At 37.6% G+C, this 22,983-nt stretch overlaps 2 protein-coding genes and 1 non-coding gene across 7 annotated transcripts in view; 1 reads left to right on the top strand and 2 right to left on the bottom strand.

Annotated features, from left to right (window-relative positions):
* The window catches only part of LOC131824487 (ubiquitin-conjugating enzyme E2 E1), a 78,119-nt gene that overhangs the window by 25,026 nt on the left and 30,110 nt on the right, over window positions 1-22,983 (top strand). The window contains exon 4 of one of the 3 annotated variants that reach the window (XM_059162488.1): window positions 12,116-12,235. The exons of the other annotated variants lie outside the window; for them this stretch is intronic. Within the exon in view, the coding sequence (XP_059018471.1) occupies window positions 12,116-12,235 (120 nt within the window). The remainder of the gene's footprint in view (window positions 1-12,115; window positions 12,236-22,983) is intronic. 3 annotated transcript variants of the gene reach the window in all.
* Window positions 1,333-1,442, bottom strand: LOC131826130 (U6 spliceosomal RNA). Its single transcript, XR_009351424.1, has one exon. It is a non-coding gene; the product is annotated as a U6 spliceosomal RNA (small nuclear RNA).
* NKIRAS1 (NFKB inhibitor interacting Ras like 1) overlaps window positions 8,091-22,983 on the bottom strand; it is a 76,055-nt gene continuing 61,162 nt past the window's right edge. The window contains exon 5 of one of the 3 annotated variants that reach the window (XM_059162495.1): window positions 8,091-8,120. In XM_059162495.1, coding sequence (XP_059018478.1) covers window positions 8,106-8,120 — 15 coding nt within the window. In that variant the 3' untranslated portion in view covers window positions 8,091-8,105. Of the gene's footprint in view, window positions 8,121-19,851; window positions 19,977-22,983 lie in introns of those variants that run through there. The other 2 variants (XM_059162491.1, XM_059162492.1) reach the window with 2 other exon arrangements.

Raw genomic sequence — 22,983 nt, 5'->3', positions numbered from 1 at the left:
CCCGTGGTAAGGAAAAGATTTATCTATGCAATGGGAAGCTTCTTATCAGTGTGATATGACTGTATAGTAGGATGCTTTCCAGTTTCTTTGATTTGGTAGATGCTTTTATGGAGTAATAATTTTGCCGTAATGCTTAGTTAGAATAACTGAAATATGTGGACTAAAGGGGACATGTAGGACAAACATAGATGTTAAGGCTCTAAAACAGATTAGAGTAGTGATATAAACATTCTTAGACATGTATTTGCAATTTCAGTTACTAAAAAAATTAAGTTATTGAAACCTTTTTTATTAGCTTTTTTATCCTATAAAATGAAATGTAATTCTAGCATATCAATATTACAGGAGATACGGGGTTGCATTGATTAGGAATTAAATCGTTTCTTTTTTTTTTTTTTTTTTTTTTTTTTAAAGATTTTATTTATTTATTTGACAGAGAGAGATCACAAGTAGGCAGAGAGGCAGACAGAGAGAGGAGGAAGCAGGCTCCCCACTGAGCAGAGAGCCCGATGCGGGACTCGATCCCAGGACCCTGAGATCATGACCTGAGCCGAAGGCAGCGGCTTAATCCACTGAGCCACCCAGGCGCCCCGAATTAAATCGTTTCTTAATGAAGGGCAATTTTTCTCACTGAAAGACCAGCTTTTTAATGATTTTTCCCCCCTTGAACTAATAATAAACAGCTAAGAGAAAGGCCCCTTAGGAAAATTTTTTTTCCCCACTTATCCATTATAGAAAAATTACACAGGTCATTCAGAATTCTTAAGGGGACAAAATTTCAGTGCAAATATAACATGGGTATTTGCTTAAAGGGAAATGAGACCAATAATATAAAATAATCAGCATTCTAAAAAACTTCACGTAGTTTGTATTGGACTTTGAAATGAATTTTAGTATTTATTTATTTATTTATTTATAGATTTTACTTATTTGACAGAAAGAGTATACAAGTAGGGGGAACAGCAGAGGGGGAGAAAGAGAAGCAGGCTCTCCGCTGAGCAGGGAGCCCGCTGTGGGGCTCTGGAATCATGGTCTGAGCCAAAGGGAGACACTTAACCTACTAAGCCACCTAGGTGCCCCGAATTTTTGTAATTATATTGTAAAATGACATCAGTGTGTCCAGTATTCTGCATATTCACTTTATACAAAGTAATGAACAGTGGAAAACTTGATTGGTGGTATTTTGGACAACTCTTTTGACCTACCATACAAATCTTAGCTTCTTTTTGCTTCATATTCTGTGCTGTGGAGATTTTTTTTTTTTTAATATTTTTTTCACTTTGAGTGATACCGTTTCCTCCGCGAAGTGCGGCAGCTCACTGGGAAGCCGCATAAAATATGGAACGCTTCACGAATTTGCGTGTCATCCTTGCGCAGGGGCCATGCTAATCTTCTCTGTATCGTTCCAATTTTAGTATATGTGCTGCGGAGATTTTAAAAACAGAATAAAACTTAAATAATAATGATAGCCATTAACCTGATGTGAATATGATTGTTATTCTCATTTTACAGATAAGACAAGCCTCAAATGTTTAAGTAGCTTGCTGAAGGACACTTGGTTCTCCAGTCATGAAGCTATTTAGGTCCTGGCCTTCAAAGCCTTTATGCCTAACTCTACTGCCTCTTGTAGTAGCTCTATGAATTATATAGGCTTTACTTCAAATTGTTGCTTGTTAAATTTTACTTAGCAAAACTGTATTTAAATTTTAAAAGATAGGCTTATTTTACAGCCTAGCTACTAATACTGTTTCATCAGGCTGGCTATTTACTTCTAAATGTTCTCCTTAGGTTTGATCTTTGTGGCATTCCTCTTCTTGAAAGTTTAAGGCCTCCAGTTGCTCTTCAGATGAAGTGCCCGAAATAATATATATGAGATTTATATGATATAAACTTCTTACCACCTGATTCCAGTCTACTGTATCCCCATCTTATTGTTTCTCCACCCATTACTTAATACATTTAGTCTGCTCCCTGGAATATTTCAGGAATATTTCATCTCTCAGTTTCTGTCCTTATTATTCTTCAAGACTCAGATAAAAATGATTCATTCCACACAACTCTCTCACCTGTGTCCTGTGACATATAATTTTTTTTTTAAAGGTTTTATTTATTTATCTGACAGAGATCACAAGTAGGCAGAGAGGCAGGCAGAGAGAGGGGGGGACAGGCTCCCCGCTGAGAGCCCAATGCAGGGCTTGATCCCAGGACCCTGAGATCCTGACCTGAGCTGAAGGCAGAGGCTTTAACCCCTGAGCCACCCAGGCGCCCCATGACATGTAATTCTTTACAACATTTATCACATTCATTCATAATCATTTGTGTCTGTCACTGCAGTAGACTAAGTTCTTTAAAATCTGATTGTTTTATTTTTATTGCTTGTGCTTAACACCAGGAAATAACTTAAACAATTTGAAAGAGTAGCGAAACAAATTACAGTATTTGATTAGCAGTACAGTAGTTGTATAAATGTTATTAGGGCATTTCTTTAGATATTAACATCAGTCACTGAGAAATTATTATAGTCAAGTTGAAGGTGACTAAACCACGAAGTCTGTTTTAGTTTTTTGTTGATTAAAAAAACCAAAACAATTTCTGTTTTATGTTAAGGGCAATATTTATCCCTAAGATTTTATTTATTTATTTATTTTTATTTGAGAGACTGTGCGCATGAGAGAGCGCACAAGGAGGGAGGGGCAGAAGGAGAGGGAGAGAAGCAGGGAGCTGAGCAGGGAGCCTTACTTGGGGCTCATTCCCAGAACCCCAGGATCATGACCTGAGCCGAAGGCAGACACTTAACTAACTGAGCCACTCGGGTGCCCCTATCCTTAAGATTTTAAATACAGGTTTAATTTTTAAGAAAATATGGTATACCTAGTGATACAAAAGTTAGATCAGTTTTACAGTTTGAGAAGATGGGATTGTTATTTGGATATTTGCCTAAGTTAGTTGAAGCATTTGCTAAAAAAGGCAGTGGTGTTGCAATCAAATGTTAGAGTAATAGCCACCATCAAAAAAAAGGACTTGAAAATTTTTTACTACAATTATATGCTGAGCATTTATGTGTCCATGTGCACAGCATTGAATTAGAATGTGTGGAGATACAAAAGTATGATACATGCTCTTCACGTGGAATGACAAAACAAATAATAAGTAAGACACTATTTATTATTTTTATTATCCCCTTTCATCTAAAATTTTTGTCATGTGGTTGCAGCACTATCTAATCCTGTCCCTCTCCATGCACATCTGTAACTGAGTTTTTCAGTGGTTGGAGAGGAAGAGAGATTAGTGAATTTGCCTGGCGGCTAGGTTGGGGGGTGGGAGAATGAAAACCCTCCATCAGTAGCCTGAGGGGCAGTCCCTCCCTCTATTCTTCCTAGAGGTAAAATGTGAGGGTTTTTACAGATTGAGGGAGCAGAAGGGAAAGGTTACAGACCTTTTGAAGCTCTAAATTGAGCTAATGAGAGAAGGTGAGGGAAAAAGAGTTGAAGAAAGGGAATGGGTCTAGAAGAGAGATTGTATACTTCTTGAGGTTAGAAATGGGGTCTTTTCTGTTTCTCCCTACAGGTTTCATTTGGTAACTTGTACAGATAAGAAACCTCTGAAAGAAAAACAAAAGAAGAAAAGGAGATAGTCTCCTCCAGAGAGTTTGTGACTTAGCATGGATTGACGGGCTCTGCTGGTTCTGGGTCCCTAAGACAAGGAGCCCTAGAGTTTGCCATTATTTCAGAATTTCTGTAGAGAAGCCCTAGCATTGTTAGAATATACTATATGTTTTCCTTCTTTCTCATCTCCTTTTTATTGGTTAGATACATACTGGCATTTTGGCTCCAGAATGATTTAAAAAGATTTTTAAAATTTTTTAATTTTTTTAATTCATTTGACAGAGAGAGAGAACAAGCAGGGGAGTAGCAGGTGTAGCAAGAGAAGAGGGAAAGCAGGCTCCATGCTGAGCAGGGAGCCTGATGCACAACTCAAGCCGTGGGCAGACGCTTAACCAACTGAGCCACCCAGGCGCCCCTAAGATATATTTTTGCCAAGAAAATCTCTCTCAAGAAAGTCATATCTGTATGATTCTTTATGGCCTTTATTTTAACCTTTATTCTGATGGCCCTTTAGACCCCTCTTTTTTTTTTTTTTTTTTTAATGTTTATTGGTACATTATATTTGTTTCAGGTGTACAGCATTGTGATTCAGTATTGAACAACACAGGTTTGAACTGTGTGGGTCCACTTAAAAATGGATTGATTTTTTTTTTTTTTGTTAAGTTTTTAATCTATTTATTTGACAGAGACACAGCAAGAGAGGGGCATAAGTAGGGGAGTGGGAGAGGGAGAAGCAGGCTTCCTACCGGGCAGGATGCCTGATGTGGGGCCTGATCCCAAGACCCTGGGACCATGACCCAAGCCGAAGCCAGACGTTTAACGACTGAGCCACCCAGGCACCCCCAAAATGGATTTTTTAAAAATTAAAAAAAATTAAAATTTTAATTTTAAATGAAAATTAAAATTTTTAAAAATTAAAAAATTGTATTTTTCTTATATTTTCTTAATAATGTTTTTTTCTCTAGCTTACTTTATGAGTATATTTTATGTATACTTCCATGTATACATAGAAATGTACACAATATGTGTTATCAAACTGATTGTTACTGGTAAGGCTTCCTGTCAGCAGTAGGCTATAAAGTAGTTAAGCTTTGAGGGGAGTGAAAAACTTGTATGTGAATTTTCAGTTGTGTGTGTGTGTAGCGAGGTAGGCATCTCTCCCCCTCGTGTTCAAGAGTCAACTCTTGTGGAATGATCACCACAGTAGGTAGTTTCCAGAAAAGATTTAGTTTCCAAAAAAGAAGATTTTTTCTTATCATGAGAACTTTGAAGATTTACTCCCTTAGCAACTTTTAGAATTGCAGTCTGGTATCATTAACTATAGTCACCATGCTCTATATTACATTTCCATGACTGACTTATTTTGTAAGTGGAAATTGTACCTCTTGACCCCTGCTCCTGCTCTGGCAAACACCAATCAGTTCTCTATATCTATGATTTTTATTTTTTTTTAAAGATTTATTTATTTGGGGGGGCAGGGGGAGGGGAACAGAGAAAATCTCAAGTAGACTCCCACTGAGTACAGAGCCAGACCCTTGGGGCTGGATCTCAAAACCCCAAGATCATGATGAGAGCTGAAACCAGAGTCAGATACTCAACCAAAATTCATCTCAATTGCTATTTCATGAAAAGATGTAAGTTAGGCTGCTTAAATATTACCTGAGAGCTTTCAAAAAGTATAAATTACAATGAAACATCTACTTGTAGGAGAATCGATAAATTATTGAATCTCCATATGCTGGAGATTTTAGTGGTGTATGTGTGTGTGTTATACTTAGCATATGCTGTGAATAATATAGGAATAATATAGTAACTACTTTTTCAAGTTTTTATTTTTACAATAACTGTGTGTGTGTGTGTGTGTGTGTGTGTGTATGTATAGTCTCTGGGTGTCCCCAGCTTTAACCCCTTTAAGAACAGAAACCCTAGAGATGGACACGTTTCCCAGTCCTCTGTGTAGTGGATGTTGCCACATGACTAAGTTTGGGCTAAAAAGATGTGAAAATAAGTGATGCATTTAACTTCCAGGTCATTTCCTTTAAAGGGAAGCACCCTACACTGGACTTTCCTTTTCCTTTTCCCACTTGCTGAGAAGTTGTGACAATGTGGACAGCCACCTTAAACCCAGAGGTAGAGGCAATACTATGAGAATTGTAGGACCACCTTGGCAGAGAATCTCTGAATGTCAGCCCTGTACTGAGCCACCTCTCTTCCTGAAAATAAACATAGATCAGTGAATTTATTTATAAATTTTATTTATTTGTCAGACAAAGATCACAAGTAGGCAGAGCAGCAGGCAGAGAGAGGGAGAAGCAGGCTCCCCACTGAGCAGAGAGTCTGATATGGGGCTCGATCCCAGGACCCTGAAGCCATGACCTGGGCCGAAGGCAGAGGCTTAACTCACTGAGCTATCCAGGTGCCCCGATCCTTTTTTTTTTTTTAAGATTTTATTTATTTATTTGAGAGAGAGAGAGAGAACATGAAAGGAGGGGAGGATCAGAGGGAGCAGCAGACTCCCTGCTGAGCAGAAAGCCCAATGTGGAGCTCTATGCTGGGGCCCCAGGATCATGACCTGAGCAGAAGGCAGACTCTTAACCAGCTGAGCCCCCCAGGCACCTTAAACATAGATCCTTTTTAAGCCACTGAATTTTTAGGTTTCTATTAGGACATTTAGCCCATTCCCTCTGAATACAACATGATATTTTTAATTTCTTATGAAACAGGAAATCATTAAATTAGTACCTATAAGAAATGCCACACCTTGGCGCCTGGATGGCTCAGATGGTTAATTGTCTGCCTTCAGCTCAGGTCATGACATGATCCCGGGGTCCTGGATCGAGTCCCACATCAGGCTCCCTGCTCCGTGGGGAGCCTGCTTCTCCATCTGCCTCTGTCCCCTCCCTATAAATATCTGCATAAATAAAATCGTTAAAAAAAAAAAAAAAGAAATGTCACACCTTCATTTATAAAAACAGCAAGCAGTATTCACATCTACCCTGTGCCTGGCCCCAAGGTAGGTGGTGGAACTGCTGTACAAATGAGAAGATTGCTCTATTGAAGCTTTGGACATTTTTAAAAATGAGATATAGTCGACATATAACATTAGTTTCAGGTGTATAACATAATGATGCAGTATTTGCGAATTTTGTGGAGTGATAACCACAGTAAATCTAGTTAACATTCATCACCAGTTAACAAATTTTTCTGTGTGATTAGAATTTTTAAGATCTACTTTATTAGCAACTTCCAGTTACATAATACAGTATTATTAACCGAGTCACCATGTTGTACATTACTGACTTATTTTATAAGTGGAGTTTGTACCTTTTAACCCCGTCCCAGCCTCTGGCAACCACTAGGGAGTGCTTTTTGTTTGTTTTGTTTTTTTAAGATTCTGCATGTAAGTAAGATCAAATATTTGTCTTTCTCTAACATTTCAGTTAGTTAGTTAAGATCTACCCCATGTTGTTGCCCATGGCCAGATTTCATTCTTTTTTATGGTTGAATAATAATTCATTGTGTGTTTACACACACACACACACACCCTTCATTTTCTTTTTCCTTTTGTCCTTTGATGAACACTTGGGTTGTTTCTATATCTTTGCTCTTAATAAATAGTGCTGCAGTGAACACAGAGTACAGATACCTTTTTGAGTTCGTGTTTTCATTTTCTTTGGGTAAATACTCCATGTGTCTTGGCCATTATAAATAATGCTGCAGTGAACATGGGGGTGCATATATCTCTTCAAATTGGTGTTTTTGTTTTCTTTGACTACATACCCAGAAGTGGGATTGCTGGATCATATGGTAGTTTAATTTTTAATATTTTGAAGAATACTGTTTTCCATAGTGGCTGCACCGATATGCACCAACAGTACACAAGGTGTAGAACCCTGTATTTCCTAAATGCATGGGCTTTATCTCTGGGCCGTACTTGGTCCTAGTTCAATCAGGATGATATTCAAATTTTATTCTAAATCCTTTTTTTGAAGTTGTCTTACCCCTTCACAGGACCATTGACAGGTATAGAGGGTCTTGATCATTGCATATCATATAAATCGATTGAGGGTTCACAAATGTCAGTTAGCCTTCTTTGCCCAGTCCCCATTACACACAAAATAAAAATCACAAATAACAAAGAATTGTAATGTTTATAATCATCAGTAATTTTTTTTTGGCAAGCTCAGATCTTTTGAAATAAAAACATACAAAAAATCTTTAGGTTTAGAAACCCAACAGAACAGAATGAGGAGTAGTGTGAGTAAATACTGGAGTGGGGGCAGGTTTGGGGTTTTGGATGCATGGAAGCTCTTCACAAGAGAACAGTGCGATGCTTGGAGCAGTGGATTAGCGGCTGCTTTTCCTTGTGCTCTTACCTTATTCCGCTTCCCCATTCACCTGCATGTGGAGCCTCTCGCTGCCTGCCAATGGTGTTGCCTTGCCATTGCACTCTCTGTCCCTGTGTCATGGGGAAGGGAGTGTGTAGAGCCGAATGACTGGTCACATTCGGAGCACCTAAATCACAGCAATAGATCCCTCATGGAGCTCTTGGTCACCGAACAACAAAAACAGTAATAGCTCATTCTTTTTAGGCTGTCATTGTGGGTCAGGCTTCATTCTAAGGGCTTTAAATGTAAAAACTGATTTAAAATTTAAACCATTCCTATTAGTGAGTGTTGTTCTTGCCATTTTACAGATGATGAAATCTAGGTGTAGGTTATATTGGTAGCTAGGAGGAACCCAGAGAGGAGCCCAGGCAGTCTGGGCTCCAGGGCCTGTGCTCTCAACCACTTCACTGTGGGGAGAATTAGGGAGTCAGTCTGGTACCACTTTTTGTTATTAAGACTCTCTATGTGCAAGTAACAAAAGTCTAATTCTGACTCATTGAAATAAAAAGATGAGATCATTGTAAGGATATCCAAGTATGTGACTGATAACTCAAAATGTTCTGGGTACCAGAAACAGCGGAAGCCAGGGATTCTTTTTTCTCATCTCTGCTGTTCTCTACAAGTATGCTTTATTTTTTTTCGTAATGCAAACTGCTACTGACTGTCCCAAAGCCTGACTGGAAGAGCATGGCCTCAGATGAGGTGGTACAGTTGGGTACAGGTGAAATACATAGGAACAGCAAAAACTAAAACATTTTGAAGTCTGGTGAATTCACAGTTTTTGTAACTAAAGTAAATAGCAGTATCCAAAATGAGTGTTCAGGTCATAAAATTAGCTATTCATTCATGGAATTTAGGAAACAACTGAGTTAGAGTACTACATAAAAAATAGGTTCTCGGGACACCTGGGTTGCTCAGTCGGTTAAGCATCTGCCTTCAGCTCAGGTCATGATCCCAGGGTCCTTGGATTGAGTCCAGCATGGGGCTCCTTGCTCAGGAGGGAGCCTGCTTCTCCCTCTGCCTGCTGTTCCCCCTGCTTAATCTCTCTCTCTGACAAATAAATTAAAAAAAAAAAAAAAGTCCCCATTTCATTTATTGTTCACAGTTTTCACCTATAATGCATTTCAGTCATTAAATATCCGGTATCTTCCATGTGTCCACAACTGTGCTGGGGATATTTATAAACAAGACAGATAAGGTCCAGGCCTTTTTGGAGCTCTCAGTCTGGGAGAACAGAGATTTTAAACAAATAAAGGGGCTTTAAATGTTACTCTGAAAACAGCAAATTATTTCTGTTCTGGTGAGAAGCATTTCTTTTTTTCTTTCTCCAAAAGAGCAATATTGGCTTTTCTTGGAAATTTTAGAGCTGAAAGGGAACTTAGTTTTAGTTCATTTTTAGTTCATTTTTAGTTCATTTTATAAATGAGAACTCTCAGATCTAGGGAGGTAATGTGACTTAAAAAGGCACAGCTGAGGACTGGTATGGTTGAGGATAGAGCACCAGTCTTCTGATTACAGCCCCTGCATGCGTAAGTGACATGACAAGATCATGCACAGAATCCATTCATTGAGCCCACTTTCATTGATTTGCTTTATGCTCTCTTTGTGCTAGATTGCTGGGATTATTCAAAACAAAGAAGATAGAGCTCATATTAATTATTTGGCATTCTAAAACAAAAGACATGCAATTTCTGGGAAAAATATTTATAAAGGAGTTACTTATTTAGCATATTGATTAGGATGGCAGGTCTTAGAATCAGATTGAGCTATGTAAATTTGGGAGGAACACAAATATCTGTACTTCAGTTTTCTTATCTGTGAAATGGGATAACAATGTTTGTCTCATAGGTTTTGAGGATTTAAAAATACATTGTATGTAAATTACTTGGAACAGTGCCCTGATTGTAGTAAGGCCTCAATTCATAATGACTGTTACTACTTTAAAAAGCATTCTTCAAGAAAAAAAAAATTTTACAGATGAGAAAGTTGAAGCATAAAGAAGTAAAGTAACTTGTCCATGAAAATAAAGTAACTTGCCCAGCTAGAAAGTTTGACAGCCAGGATTTAAAAGCAAGGAATTTGAACAGGTGTGCTGTTTAGACTTAGGGGGCCGAGTAAGAGAGGTTATCTTTCAAACCTAGCATCAGAACTAGGAGTACTCTCAAAATTCTAAGCATCCCATGATATTAGTGTCACACAGATAGATGTTTAAATATTTTAGTGATGTATTTGCTTTCTTCTGAAGTGAGGAGGGACTACATTTTGGGAATCTTGCCCACTACATCCAAGTCCAGCTTGATGTATATTTTTATTTTTAGTGTTGGCTGATCCCACCTTTCAATTCAGAGGTTTTATGTGATGTTAGAAATCACAACTGTCTTGTTGCATTTTATAAGGCATTGAACATAGTTTGTGTTTGGTTGGGTTTAATCTTTGGCTTTTTGTTTTTTTTTTTGGTTAGGGGAGTAGCTTACTTGTTTGAGTAAGAATGGTTTATTTGATAAGCACCCTTTTTATCAAATCTTTTGAAGAACTTTGGGTGTAGAGAGAAGTAATATATGGTATGTACCTTCACTAGAAGACAGAGTCTGATAATTTGGAGAATTGAGAATCTTTATCATTCTGTTGAAAAATGTCCCTTTCTTTCCATGGTATTGTTGCTCTGTTTTACAAATTGATAGTTTTAAATCCCAGCAGGAGAAGATTTTCATATTGATTAATGGTTTAATAAATGATAGCTGGCACATAACTTTTAAAAAATTTAATAAGAGTTTATTTTAAGCAGCGTATAGTTGGGACTTGATCTTTTCCAATCTGACAGTCTGCCATTAAACTGGAATGTTTGAGCCATTTACCTTTAATGCTTCTTTTGATGTACTTGGATTTGAATCTCCTGTTTTAATGTTTGTTTTCTGTTTGTTCCATCTGTTGTTTATTCCCTTTCCATTTTTCCACACTTTATTTTGGGTTGGGGTGGATTTTTTTGTTTTGTTTTTTTGATCAACATATGCCTTGTTGAGTTAGTAACTATACCTTTTTGTTTTGTTTTTTAGTGGTTGGTATAGAGTTCATAGCATACCTCTTCAGCATATTACACTGTCAAGTGATATTATGCCCCTTCTTGTAGTATAGGATCCTTTAACATTTCTTCCTTCCAGTTATAAACCCTACGATACTTTGTTACTGTTTTTGCTTTAGACACTTATTTTTTAGAGGGATTTAAGAAATAATTAAAATTTATCTTTTCCACAAATGTATTACCATTTTGGGTGTTCTTTATTCTTTTGTATAGTTTCGGATATACACCTCATTATCTTCCACTTGAGAGACTATCTTTAACATTTCCTACAATCAGTTCTGCTGGTGATGAATTCTTCTGGTTTTTGTACACCTGAAAAAAATCTTTATTTTGCCTTTGTTTTTGAAACATTTTTGCTGGGTGACAGTTTTAACATGTTTTCTGAGGTCTTTCCCCTTTTTGTATATTAGGCTGTTTGAAGTTTTTCCACAGATCCCTGATGCTTTACTTCCAATGTCTGTGTGTGTGTGTGTGTGTTGAGTAATTTCTATTGCTGTGTTTTCAGGTTTATTTATCTTTTCTTTTGCAGTATCTAACATACTGTTAATCCCATCCACTGTGTTTTTCATCTCAGATGTTATATTTTTCATTTAAAGGTTTGATTTGTGTATTTTTATAATTTCCATGCCTGCACCTAACACATTCAGGCATTTGTCTATCATTTTGAAATTGTCTATCATTTTGAACTTGCTAAATAGTTATAACAACAGTTTACTGTCTTTGTCCGTTAATTTTATTCTCTCCAGGGTGCTTGGGTGGCTCAGTGGGTTAAAGCCTCTGCCTTTGGCTCAGATCATGGTCCCAGGGTCCTAGGATCAAGCCCTGCATCGGGCTCTCTGCTTATTGAGAGGCCTGTTTTCCTCTTCTCTCTCTCTCTGCTTGCCTCTCTGCCTACGTGTGATCTCTGTCAAATAAATAAATAAATAAAATCTTTTAAAAAAATTATTTTATTCTCTCTGTCATTCCTGGAATTTTTAATGTTGATTGGTTTTTCTCCTCACATTTTTTTTAAAAATTATTTTTTATTTATATATCTGTCAGAGAGAAAGATCACAAGCAGGCAGAGAGAGAAGCAGGCTCCCTGCCGAGCAAGGAGCCCAACGTGGGACTCAATCCCAGGATCCTGGGATCATGACCCGAGCCGAAGGCAGCAGCATAACTGAGTGAGCCACCCAGGCGTCCCTCTCCTCACATTTTTGAACTCCTTTCTGTATCTGGGAGTTTTTTTATTGAATACCATACACTGTGAATCATAACCTTTTTGGGTGCTGGGTATTTTTGTATTTTTAAATATATTCCTAAGGTTTGCCATTAAGGTCACATGCATTTAATTTACTTGGAAATAGATTGATCCTTTTGAGACCTGCTTTTAAGCTTTGTTAAGAATGGTCAGAACAGGATTGCCTGGGTGGCTCCGGGTCCTAGGATTGAGGCCCGCATTGATCCCTGCTTGACAGGAGGCCTTCTCCCTCTCCCACTCCCCCTGCTTGTGTTCCCTCTCTTTCTGTGTCTCTCTCTGTCAATAAATAAAATCTTTAAAAAAAGGAGTGATCAGAACTGTGATGAAAGCTAACTTTTCACTTCTACTGAGGCAATACTGATCTGTCCATCCCTACATTGCAGGGGCAATTGTAGGCCTTCCTATGTTCGTTTTTCTTTTTCAGGAATCATTACCTTGAGCCTGAACTCCCTTGATGTCTATTGTCTCCAGACTGTTTTGTTTCATCTGTTTTGGCTTTTGTTATTGTTTAAGGTGGTAGGGTAAATTTGGTACCTGTTAGTCCATCTTGGCCAGAAGCTGAAGTGACTAAAAGACCTATGACATTTTTTTGTAAATAAAAATTAATCATTAGAAAATAGTACTTATTTGTTATTCTATACATTTATATGGATCATATTTACTTTCATAAATGTTGGTGAACTGTTTGAAAAGATTGAAAGGAGTTATTTGAAGAATTAAACTTATCTTAAATGGCTTGTGCTTAAAATTTTATATGCTATAATGAGTAAGAGATTTTATTTGATTCATGTTGATGGGGCACCTGGGTTGACTTGGTTGATTGGGCTTCTGCCTTTGGCTCAGGTCGTGATCCTGGGGACCTGGTACTGGGCCCTGCGTCAGGCTCCCTGCTCAGTGGGGAATCTGCTTTTTCCTCTCCCTCTGCCCCTGCTCTCCCCCCCACCCCCCGTGCATGTGTGTGTGCGCTCTCTCTCTCTCAAATAAATGGATAAAATCTAAATAAATAAATTCATGTTGATATTTGGAGACTGATACTGTTTCTGGCCATATCAGCTGCACTTTGTGATTAGAATTTTTAGTTGTTTTAGACTTCTGATATTTTTTAATCCCTCCACTCATACTGGTTTTTAGGATTAGATGTGTGTTGAGAGCATATTAATTCTAATATAATTACAGGTCAAGCCACATTAGAAGAACTTACTGTAGATGTTGATTATAATAGAATTTAGATAGCTACATTATTACAGATTACATTTCTACTTCAAATTTCTGTTGGATATGTAAATATATTTTAAATCTAATGAGAAAATGTAAACATCATAAAATCATCTTTTATACTTTTTTATTTTTAAAAATTGCCTTTTCTAAACTGTCATCCAGTTTTGGGATTCTGGAACCACATTTGTAGTCACTATTAACCAAAAAAGCCACATGACTACTTTTTTTTTTTTTTTTTTTTTGGTTAAAGATTTTATTTATTTATTTATTTGACACAGTGAGAAAGGGAACACAAGCAAGGGGAGTGGGAGAGAAAGGAGCAGAGAGCCCGATGAGGGGCTTGATCCCAGGACCCTGGGATCACAACCGGAGCCGAAGGCAGACACTTAATGAACCGAGCCACCCAGGCGCTCCAACACATGACTACTTTTGAACACAGTGTTACGCTGAACTATTCTGACACAAATTTGAAATCCTCTGGGTTAGTGAGTGAAAATACCACATGCAACTGCAAGTCCCAGTTTTATATCATTGTCCTAGATCTATTTGTTTTGTGGAAGTGTGTTTGGGTGGTAGTGGTTTAGAGTTCTAGTCGGAGAGGGGTTGATGGTGGGTGGTGAGGGGTAACTGCTGTCGGAGGCTCCAGCAAAAAAGGAGTCTCCCAAAAAAGTCTGACACAGAACTTAGTACTTTGATTATTCTAGTGGTTGTTAACACTGTGATTATTCTAGTGGTTGCTTGTTTACCTTGAAAGATTTATTAAGACTAGATGAAAGTAAGTATGGTGTAACTTTTAGTTTGACTTACTTAAATGGGTGGTAAATCTCAGGTTTAATAGACTCTCTGTTAGGATCAGGTAAGAAGGTAGATTTGAACTGTTTCATGGCCCATTGAAGGGATCTTTGGTCTTAACGGTGGTTCTTAGAATAGATCTTTTCATTTCAGTATCTTGTATCTGCTTTAAATATCCATAAATTCTTTCACATTAATCTGAAGATAAGTAAGCAATGCTTTAGGCCTCCTTTTGTTATATAAACTGAATTCAGAGCTTGAGGAAATAAAACTGAGTCTATTCTTATATACAATTTTGTATCAAAACCTAATAGCAGTTTTTGTGATATGAAATCTCATTACCATGAGTTACAAGGGTATTTTTAGATTTTAAAAATTTTGATCTTTTAAGTTATACATACGATTTTATACTTTTCAAGAGAATGAAAATTACTCATTTTAGAACACTAAATGAAGTAGACATTTAAAACTTAGACTCTTCGGGGCACCTGGATGGTTCAGTGGGTTAAAACCTCTGCCTTTGGCTCAGTTCATGATCCCAGGGTCCTGGGATAGAACCCTGCTCAGCGGAGAGCCTGCTTCCTCCTCTCTCTCTCTCTCTGCCTGCCTCTGCCTACTTGTGATCTCTCTCTGTCAAATAAATAAGATAAAATCTTAAAAAAAAAAATCTGTTAAAACTCAGACTCCTCTGGAATAGCTACTCAGAGGTTCACTTTTTCCTTACTTGATATCTAACTTTGACCTCTAAGAGGAACAATGTCTTATTTCCTTTAAATAAGAGCCTTATAATACTATAGTTATGGTATAAGTACCATAAAGTTTACCATGTGCTATAATTATATAGTTTATATGCTTTTTATATTAAAATATATACATAAATACAATACCATGTATTATTTACAATATATCAATGTATATACTATATATAGTCTATATAATGCATTATATATATATAATAGTAGTATATAGTATAATATAAAGCTGCTTTTATGTCAAGAGCATAGTTTGTAGACAACTTCCTTCAGATTTCTAAGATTAAAACTGACTTTTTTGGAAAGCCATCTATCACCTAAGGGTAAAGAAGGGGACAGGGGAGGCTGTTAGGTTACTGTAATACCTTACGTTGGTCTGTGTAATTATAAGCTTGATACTAGTCTTGCTAACTACAGGATAGACAATTCTGTTAAAATATTTTTTGATGACATTCTGAACTGTGCCCAGCATCATGCTGTTAAATGAGAGGGCCACTGCACAACTCTGTGGAGCACTGTTCTTAAAACATTCTAGATTTTCTGAGTTCTTGTTTGCTCGCAGAAATTTATCTTAAATCTTTGGTGTCTACTGCTATTGGGTAGATTATACTGTTTTGCTTTGTTTTTTAAAGAACTTATTTATTTGGGAGAGAGTTCATGCAAGCATGAGGAGGGGCAGAGGGAGAGGGAGAAGCAGGCTCCCAGCTCAGCTGGGAACCGGACCTGGGGCTCTATCCCAGGATCCCAAAATCATGACCTGAGACAAAAGCAGACATTTAACTGAGCCACCCAGGAATCCTGACTGTAATGGTATTTTATTTATTTATTATTATTTATTAAAGATTTTATTTTATTTTATTTTTTATTTCAGTGAGAGAGATCACAAGTAGGCAGAGCGGCAGGCAGAGAGGGAGGGAGAGGCAGGCTCCCCATCAAGCAGAGAGCCCGATGTGGGGCTCGATCCCAGGACCCTGAGATCATAACCTGAGCCAAAGGCAGAGGCTTAACCCACTGAGCCACCCAGGCACCCCGGTAATGGTGTTTTAAACTTAAAAGTATTTATTTAATTTTTGTTACACACAGGTTACTTTCAATCAGTGAGAGCCATAGTGATTTACTCCCTACCTTCTCCACTCTTACCTTCCACAGTTACTTTCGCCTCTACTTCCTGTTAGTTTATTTTGTCTTAAATCAGCATCTTTCCACTTTCCTTAGAGTGTTCATGATTAGCACTGCATACATCTTCCATGCCACAGTCATTTTTTTTTAATGCCATAGTCGTTTTTAATAAATATGTGGCATTTATAACAATGGACAATTCAGATGATTCTCATATCTATCTATAGCCGTCCTCAGCTGCCCTCTGGAGTTCGTGTTTTCAACCAAACACCGGAAACAAACCTATCTAAAACTTAGTTCCTTCACCCAAATGCTTTTCTTGTGTTTCTTTATCTCTTTAATGGGTATCCTACTTTTTATTCAAAATACAGACGATACCATCTTTATCCTGCATTGTGGTTATACCAGTTCAAGATGTCTTCTTGATAATTCTTTTACCATTTATAATTTTCTTTTATGCTTAGGGCTCTTTCACTGTTACATGCCAAACTGGTGTATGTAAAAATAATTTTAGTGGTAGAGTGTGTGTGTGTTGTGTTGTGTTGAGAGTGGTCTCTTCCAGGTGCAGGCTGCAGTAGCTAGCTTGGTGTTTGTTGGCGGTTTCTCCAACACAAAATAAAAACCGAGAATTTGTATAAACTAAGTGCCTTTTTCTCCTTTTCCTTCTTGCTTATTTTATTCCATTTTATTCTTATTTTCTAGTACAATTAACCTGTAGTGCACTCCTTCTAATGTGTTTCTGTACATTATTAATATGTCTTCTTGCCAATGCATTTAGTGTATTTGTATTTTTAACTTATATAAATGATATTATCTCATTTTGTTTCCTGCTTTTTTACTAAGCACTATGTTTTAATTTCTCCCTGTTGCTCTGCAGAGGCCTAATTCGTTGCTCTGAACTGCTACCTAAAATTCCACCAGGTACATTTCCATTCTGTTTGTAGAAGCCCAGTTGGTTCTAGCTCTCCCCCACCACTGGCAGAGCAACAGGGAGCATTCTAGCATATGCTTCTGTGAACCTCTGTAAGAATTTAGCCAAACTGCAGAAGAATCACAGAGTTTGTTGAAGTTCACTTTTACTTAAGTTGTGCCACATGCTTCTCCAGAATGATTGTGTTTTTCTGCGTGCCTGCTAGTTGTGGGGCATGAGAGTTCTTGTTTCCCTGGATCTCCCTGGCATGATCGGATTTTCAGCTTTTATCATTCTGTAGATATAAAGTGGTATTTTATAATGTGATTTGCATTTTCTTGGATTATACCACTTTATGTTAGTCTCTTGTCTTATACTTGTTAGATTTTTATGTATCCTGTTCTGTATATTGCCTAATCATAATCATTTGCCTACTCTTTCTACCAAAGTTCTGTTTGGATACGTTAGATATTAAACCTTTTTCTAGGTTTTGCATATGTCTTCTCCCTCTCTGACCACTATCTGTTAATTTTATGGTGTATAGGTATTAATTCTTCATTATAAATTTAATTCAGTTCCGGTCTGAATTCCAGTTGGATTTTATTTTTTGAGGCAACTCTATAAACTTAATCTAAATTTAGGTATGGAGAATGTGTTTGGAAACAGGTAGGTCAGTCTTAGAAAAAGAATAAGTTGGGAGGGAGTGGTTGTTGCATTACCAGATATATAAAGATGTGCGTCAATAGTACCCTGTTTTTCTTGCCCTGGTCTTATAGGGTACTAAGATAGACAAATGAAGAAGATGAAGAGTGCTGAGAGATAGACACATGTGTTTTTGGATTTTAATATATGATTACCATGGTATCAGAAAACCAGTGGGGGAAAGGATGGAGCATTTAATAAATGGGTGTATGGAAAACTGACTCGCATATGGAGGCAAATAAAACAACTCCTACCCCAATACCATATGTGAGGAAAGTTCTAGATAGATTAAAGGTCTACATGTGAAAGGTAAACTGTTAAAGTAGTTGTTTTTGGTGGGGGAGATTGGTGGTAAAAAAGAAAATGTGACCTGTAGGCTAGGAAGGACTTTGGAAACCTATCTTCAAAAGCGCAAATTTTAAGATAAAATGAAATCAATTTATCACATGAAATTAAAGTGTTCTGCTTAATGGACTTCTTTTTTATCTCAGGATCTAAATGGCAGTGTGCACTGCATGCCTTTAAGGAGGGAAGGCTGAGTTGGTTGTGCATGTATGTACTGTGTTGGCAGAAGGAAGGAAGCCTCTCTGTTGTCTGAGGTTGCTCATACCTTAACTCAGCTATGAAATTAGATGCCTCTACTGATAATTTCCCCTTTTTACAAGTGTCTATAGAGAAATAGTCTAGATCATTTTTTTCTAAATATATTATCTATGACAGAATTGTACCAGGTGGTGGTTTAAAACAGTGGTTAAAAATTCATTTTCTCGGGACGCCTGGGTGGCTCAGTTGGTTGGGCAGCTGCCTTCGGCTCAGGTCATGATCCCAGGGTCCTGGGATCGAGTCCCACATCGGGCTCCTTGCTCGGCAGAGAGCCTGCTTCTCCCTCTGCCTCTGCCTGCCTCTCTGTCTGCCTGTGCTCGCTCGCTCTCTCTGTCTCTGACAAATAAATAAAATCTTTAAAAAAAAAAAAAAAATTCATTTTCTCAGGTGCCTGGGTGGCTCAGTGGGTTAAAGCCTCTGCCTTCACCTCGGGTCATGATCTCGGGGTCCTGAGATCGAGCCCCACATCGGGCTCTCTGCTCAGTGGGGAGCCTGCTTCCCCCCTCTCTCTGCCTGCTGCTCTGACTGCTTGTGATCTTTCCCTCTCTCTGTCAAATAAATAAACAAAATCTTAAAAAAAAAAAAAATCTTCTCTCCATCTCTCCCTCCCCTGTTGTTTCAGTATATGGATCTACCCTTTTCTGAAAGCCTCTACAGCAGAGGTTAGCCAACTTTTTCAGTACAAGTCCAAATAGTAAATATGTTAGGCTTTGCAGGCCCTGTGGTCTGTATTTAAACTGTTCAACTCTACCCATAGTACAAAAGCAGCATAGACCATACATAACTGAAGGAACATGGTGGTGTTCCAATAAAACTTTTTATCTATAGGCACTGATAAGATACTAGTGTCACAAAGTATTATTTTCTTTAAATTGTTTTCAGTTACTTAAAAAATGTAAAATTTGCCATTCTTACCTTAATGAACAAAGCAGGCAGTGGGCCTGATTGGCCTATGTGAGTTATAGCTGGCCAGCCCTGCTCCAGAAGGGTCCTTACTCAGCTGAAGTTTGGAAACTAGTCCTTGGGATTATCTAATAAAATTAATCGTTAAACTCTGCTATTTTGGGACATTTCTTGTTTTATAATAAACTTCCAGTACTTATGAGAGAAAGTCGTTCTTAAAAGTCAGGAAGGAATGATTACATAAATTGTAAGATGGAATTGTGAAAAGATGAAAAATGGAAGCAGCATTTTAATTTTTTTTCTTCCCTATTTAAAATAACAGTAGTATGGTATCTAGTTTTTGTTTTTGTTTTTGTTTTTTCCCTTTTAAAATGATTTATCAGGATGAACAAATATCTACTACCTTGAAGTACTCTAAGGACAGGGACTGGGTATGCTGTGTGAGGTCAAAATGTTAGTCATGATAGGGGTCCCTGGGTGGCTCAGTCAGTTAAGGATCAGACTCTTGATTTTGGCTTGGGTCCTGATCTCAGCATTTTGAGAGCGAACCCTACATTAGGCTCTGTGCTGAGTGTGGATCCTGCTTAAGATTTTCTCTCTCTCTCTCTCTCTCTCTTCCTCCTCCTGCAACTCCCCTGCTTCATGCATGAGCCGGCTCCTTTTCTCTAAAAAACAAAAACAAACATTAATCATGTTGTTAAACACTTATTGATACTTCCAAAAGAGGAATTTACTATAAAATTTTTTTTGTAATTTTGGGGCTCCTGAGTGCCTCAGTGGGTAAGCCTCTGCCTTTGGCTCAGGTCATGATCCCAGAGTCCTGGTGTCTAGCCCCACATGGGCTCTCTGCTCAGCGGGGAGCCTGCTTCCCCCTCTCTCTCTCTCTGCTTACCTCTATCTACTTGTGATCTCTCTGTCAAAAAAATAAATGAGATCTTTAGAAAAAAAATTTTTTGGGTAATTTTTTTCCTTAAGTTGGTGGAATGGTTCTCCTGATGGATGTTATAAGAAGAATAAACTTCTTCTCCCTTTGATTCATTAGTAGGGTGATCATATAATTATCATTGGTAATTTTAGGGCAGTAGGCATAAAGCAGGATTATCCTGGGCAAATCAGGATGCATATGCGTAATGACTCAGTTCACCAGGCACATACAATACTAATTAAAATAAAGCATGGGTCAGTCTTCTAACTTCTAGATGAGAGGAAGACATCTGGTAAATTAATGTCCTGCCTCAGTAGAACATGATGTCAAAATAAGCACTTTCAAAGAAAGTAAGGGTGGTGATAAATATGAGTAAGATAATTACAACTGAAATGAAATGTATTTTTACCTCAAAGGGTAGAAATACCCTGTGGTTTTAATATCTTAAAAATATATTTCAAAAAATAGATATTTCATACATCTGTATATGTGTTTGTGTGTATTGTATACATTGTAATTTTTAAAAAGTTTAGTTTGGAGGTAATGAGTGCACATGATAAGACAATTCAAACAATTGAAAAGGGTATAGAGAAACAGTTTTCCCATTTCCACCCTGAAAGGCAGTTGCTGTTGCCAGTTCCCTGTGCAAGTTACGCATATATTTTATCTATAGAAACACATTTGGGGCGCCTATGTGGCTCAGTTGGTTGGGCATTGGACTCTTGATTTTGGCTCAGGTCGTGATCTCATGGTCGTGGGGTCGAGCCCTAAATCACACTCAGCATGGAGTCTGCTTGTCCATCTCCTACTCCTCTGCCCCCCCTCTTTAAAATAAAATCTTTTAAAAAAAGAAATACAAACACGTATTCCCCTCCACTACCTCCATTTTTTATAAACACAGATGGTAATATGTTAGAGACACTGTTCCACATCTTCCTTTTTTTTTTTTTTTTTAAGGATTTTATTTATTTATTTGAGAGAGAGACAGTGAGAGAGAGCATGAGTGAGGAGAAGGTCAAAGGGAGAAGCAGACTCCCCATGGAGCTCTGAGCCCGATGCGGGACTCGATCCCGAGACTCCAGGATCATGACCTGAGCCGAAGGCAGTCGTCCAACCAACTGAGCCACGCAGGCGCCCCACATCTTCCTTTTTTAACTTAGGATATCTTGGACTTTTCCCAGTGTTTTACAACAGGCCTTAGGTATCGTGATTTATACATGAAGAAACTCAGGCTCTGGGTTTAAAACTTGTTTTAAGGTAATGCATATTAAGTAGTTAGTTAAGCAGGTACTTAATAAATGTTTGGTCCCATTATGTTCTCTTGCCCAAGTATGTCTTTATCTTAAGGAGCTCAGAGGAAGATAATTGCAACACAAATTCAAGAAAAATAACAGGAGAAGTAATTATAAATGTCCAAATCAATATGTGATACAATCATGAACTGCCCTGGCAGGGTCAGACATGGGAGAAATAAAAGTGTAGTCAGGGAAAATTTTATAGACATTAGGAGATGGGGAAAGGATTTAAATGGAAGGCCAAAAGGGGAGGACTTTATTAACATTTTGGGAAATGGCAGAATTGTTTTTCATAGTGGGTATATTATTTTAGATTTCCATCTAGCCAATACTTCTTATCTGTGTTTTATTATAGCCAGCTATTAGGTGCAAAGTGGTATCTCATTGTAGCTTTTATTTGCATTTTTCTAATAGCTAATGATGTTAAACCTTTTTTTTAAATGTGCTTATTAGCTATTATAAATCTTCTTGGGAGAAAAGTTTATATCCTTTGCCCATTTGAAAATTTGCTTTGTCGTTTTATGACTGAGATTTAAGAGTTCTTTATATTCCGTATAAAAGTTCCTTATCAGATACATGATTTGCAAATATTTTATTCCATTTTGTCAGTTGTCTTTTCATTTTCTTGGTGGTGTTTGCAGTCCAAAGTTTGTGATTTTTAATGATGTCCAATTTATCTATTTTTTCTTTTGTATGTGCTTTTGGAGGTTGTAGCTGAGACACCATTATCTAACCCAGGGTCACAAATATTTGCTTATTTTCTTCTAAGAATTTTATAGTTTAGTTCTTACATTTAAGTCCGTGCACCAAATTAATTTTTTATGTATGGCGTGAGGAAGGGGTCCAGTTTCATTCTTTAGCATGTGGCTATCCCATTATCCCAGCACCATTTGATAAAAAGACTATTCTTTCCCCGTTGAGTTGTCTTGGCAGCCTTGTCAAAAATCAGTTTGCTCTGAATGTGAGGGTTTATTTCTAGACTCCCAGTTCTGTCCTGCTGACCTCTATGTCTAGCCTGTGGCCAGTACCATACTGTCATAATGTCTGTGGCTTTGTAGTAAGTTTTGAAATTGAGAGATGTGAGTCTTTAACCTTATTCTTTTTTTATTTTAGTTTATTTTTTATTTTCAGCATAACAGTATCCATTATTTTTTCACCACACCCAGTGCTCCATGCAATCTGTGCCCTCTATAATACCCACCACCTGGTACCCCAACCTCCTCCCAGATTGTTTTTCAGAGTCCACAGTCTCTCATGGTTCACCTCCCCTTCCAATTTCCCCCAACTCCCTTTAACCTTACTCTTTTTGAGATTATTTTGGCAGTTCTGGATCCCTTGCATTTTCATATGAATTTTAGCATCTGTTCATCAATTTCTTTAAAAAAAAAAAATCTAGCTGGAATTTTTATAGGGATTGCATTGAATCTGTAGAATAATTCGGGAACTCTTTCT

This window comes from Mustela lutreola, chromosome 2 (genome assembly GCF_030435805.1).
Source record: "Mustela lutreola isolate mMusLut2 chromosome 2, mMusLut2.pri, whole genome shotgun sequence".
Classification (NCBI taxonomy): Eukaryota; Metazoa; Chordata; class Mammalia; order Carnivora; family Mustelidae; genus Mustela; species Mustela lutreola.
This window is presented reverse-complemented; position numbering and strand designations above follow the sequence as displayed.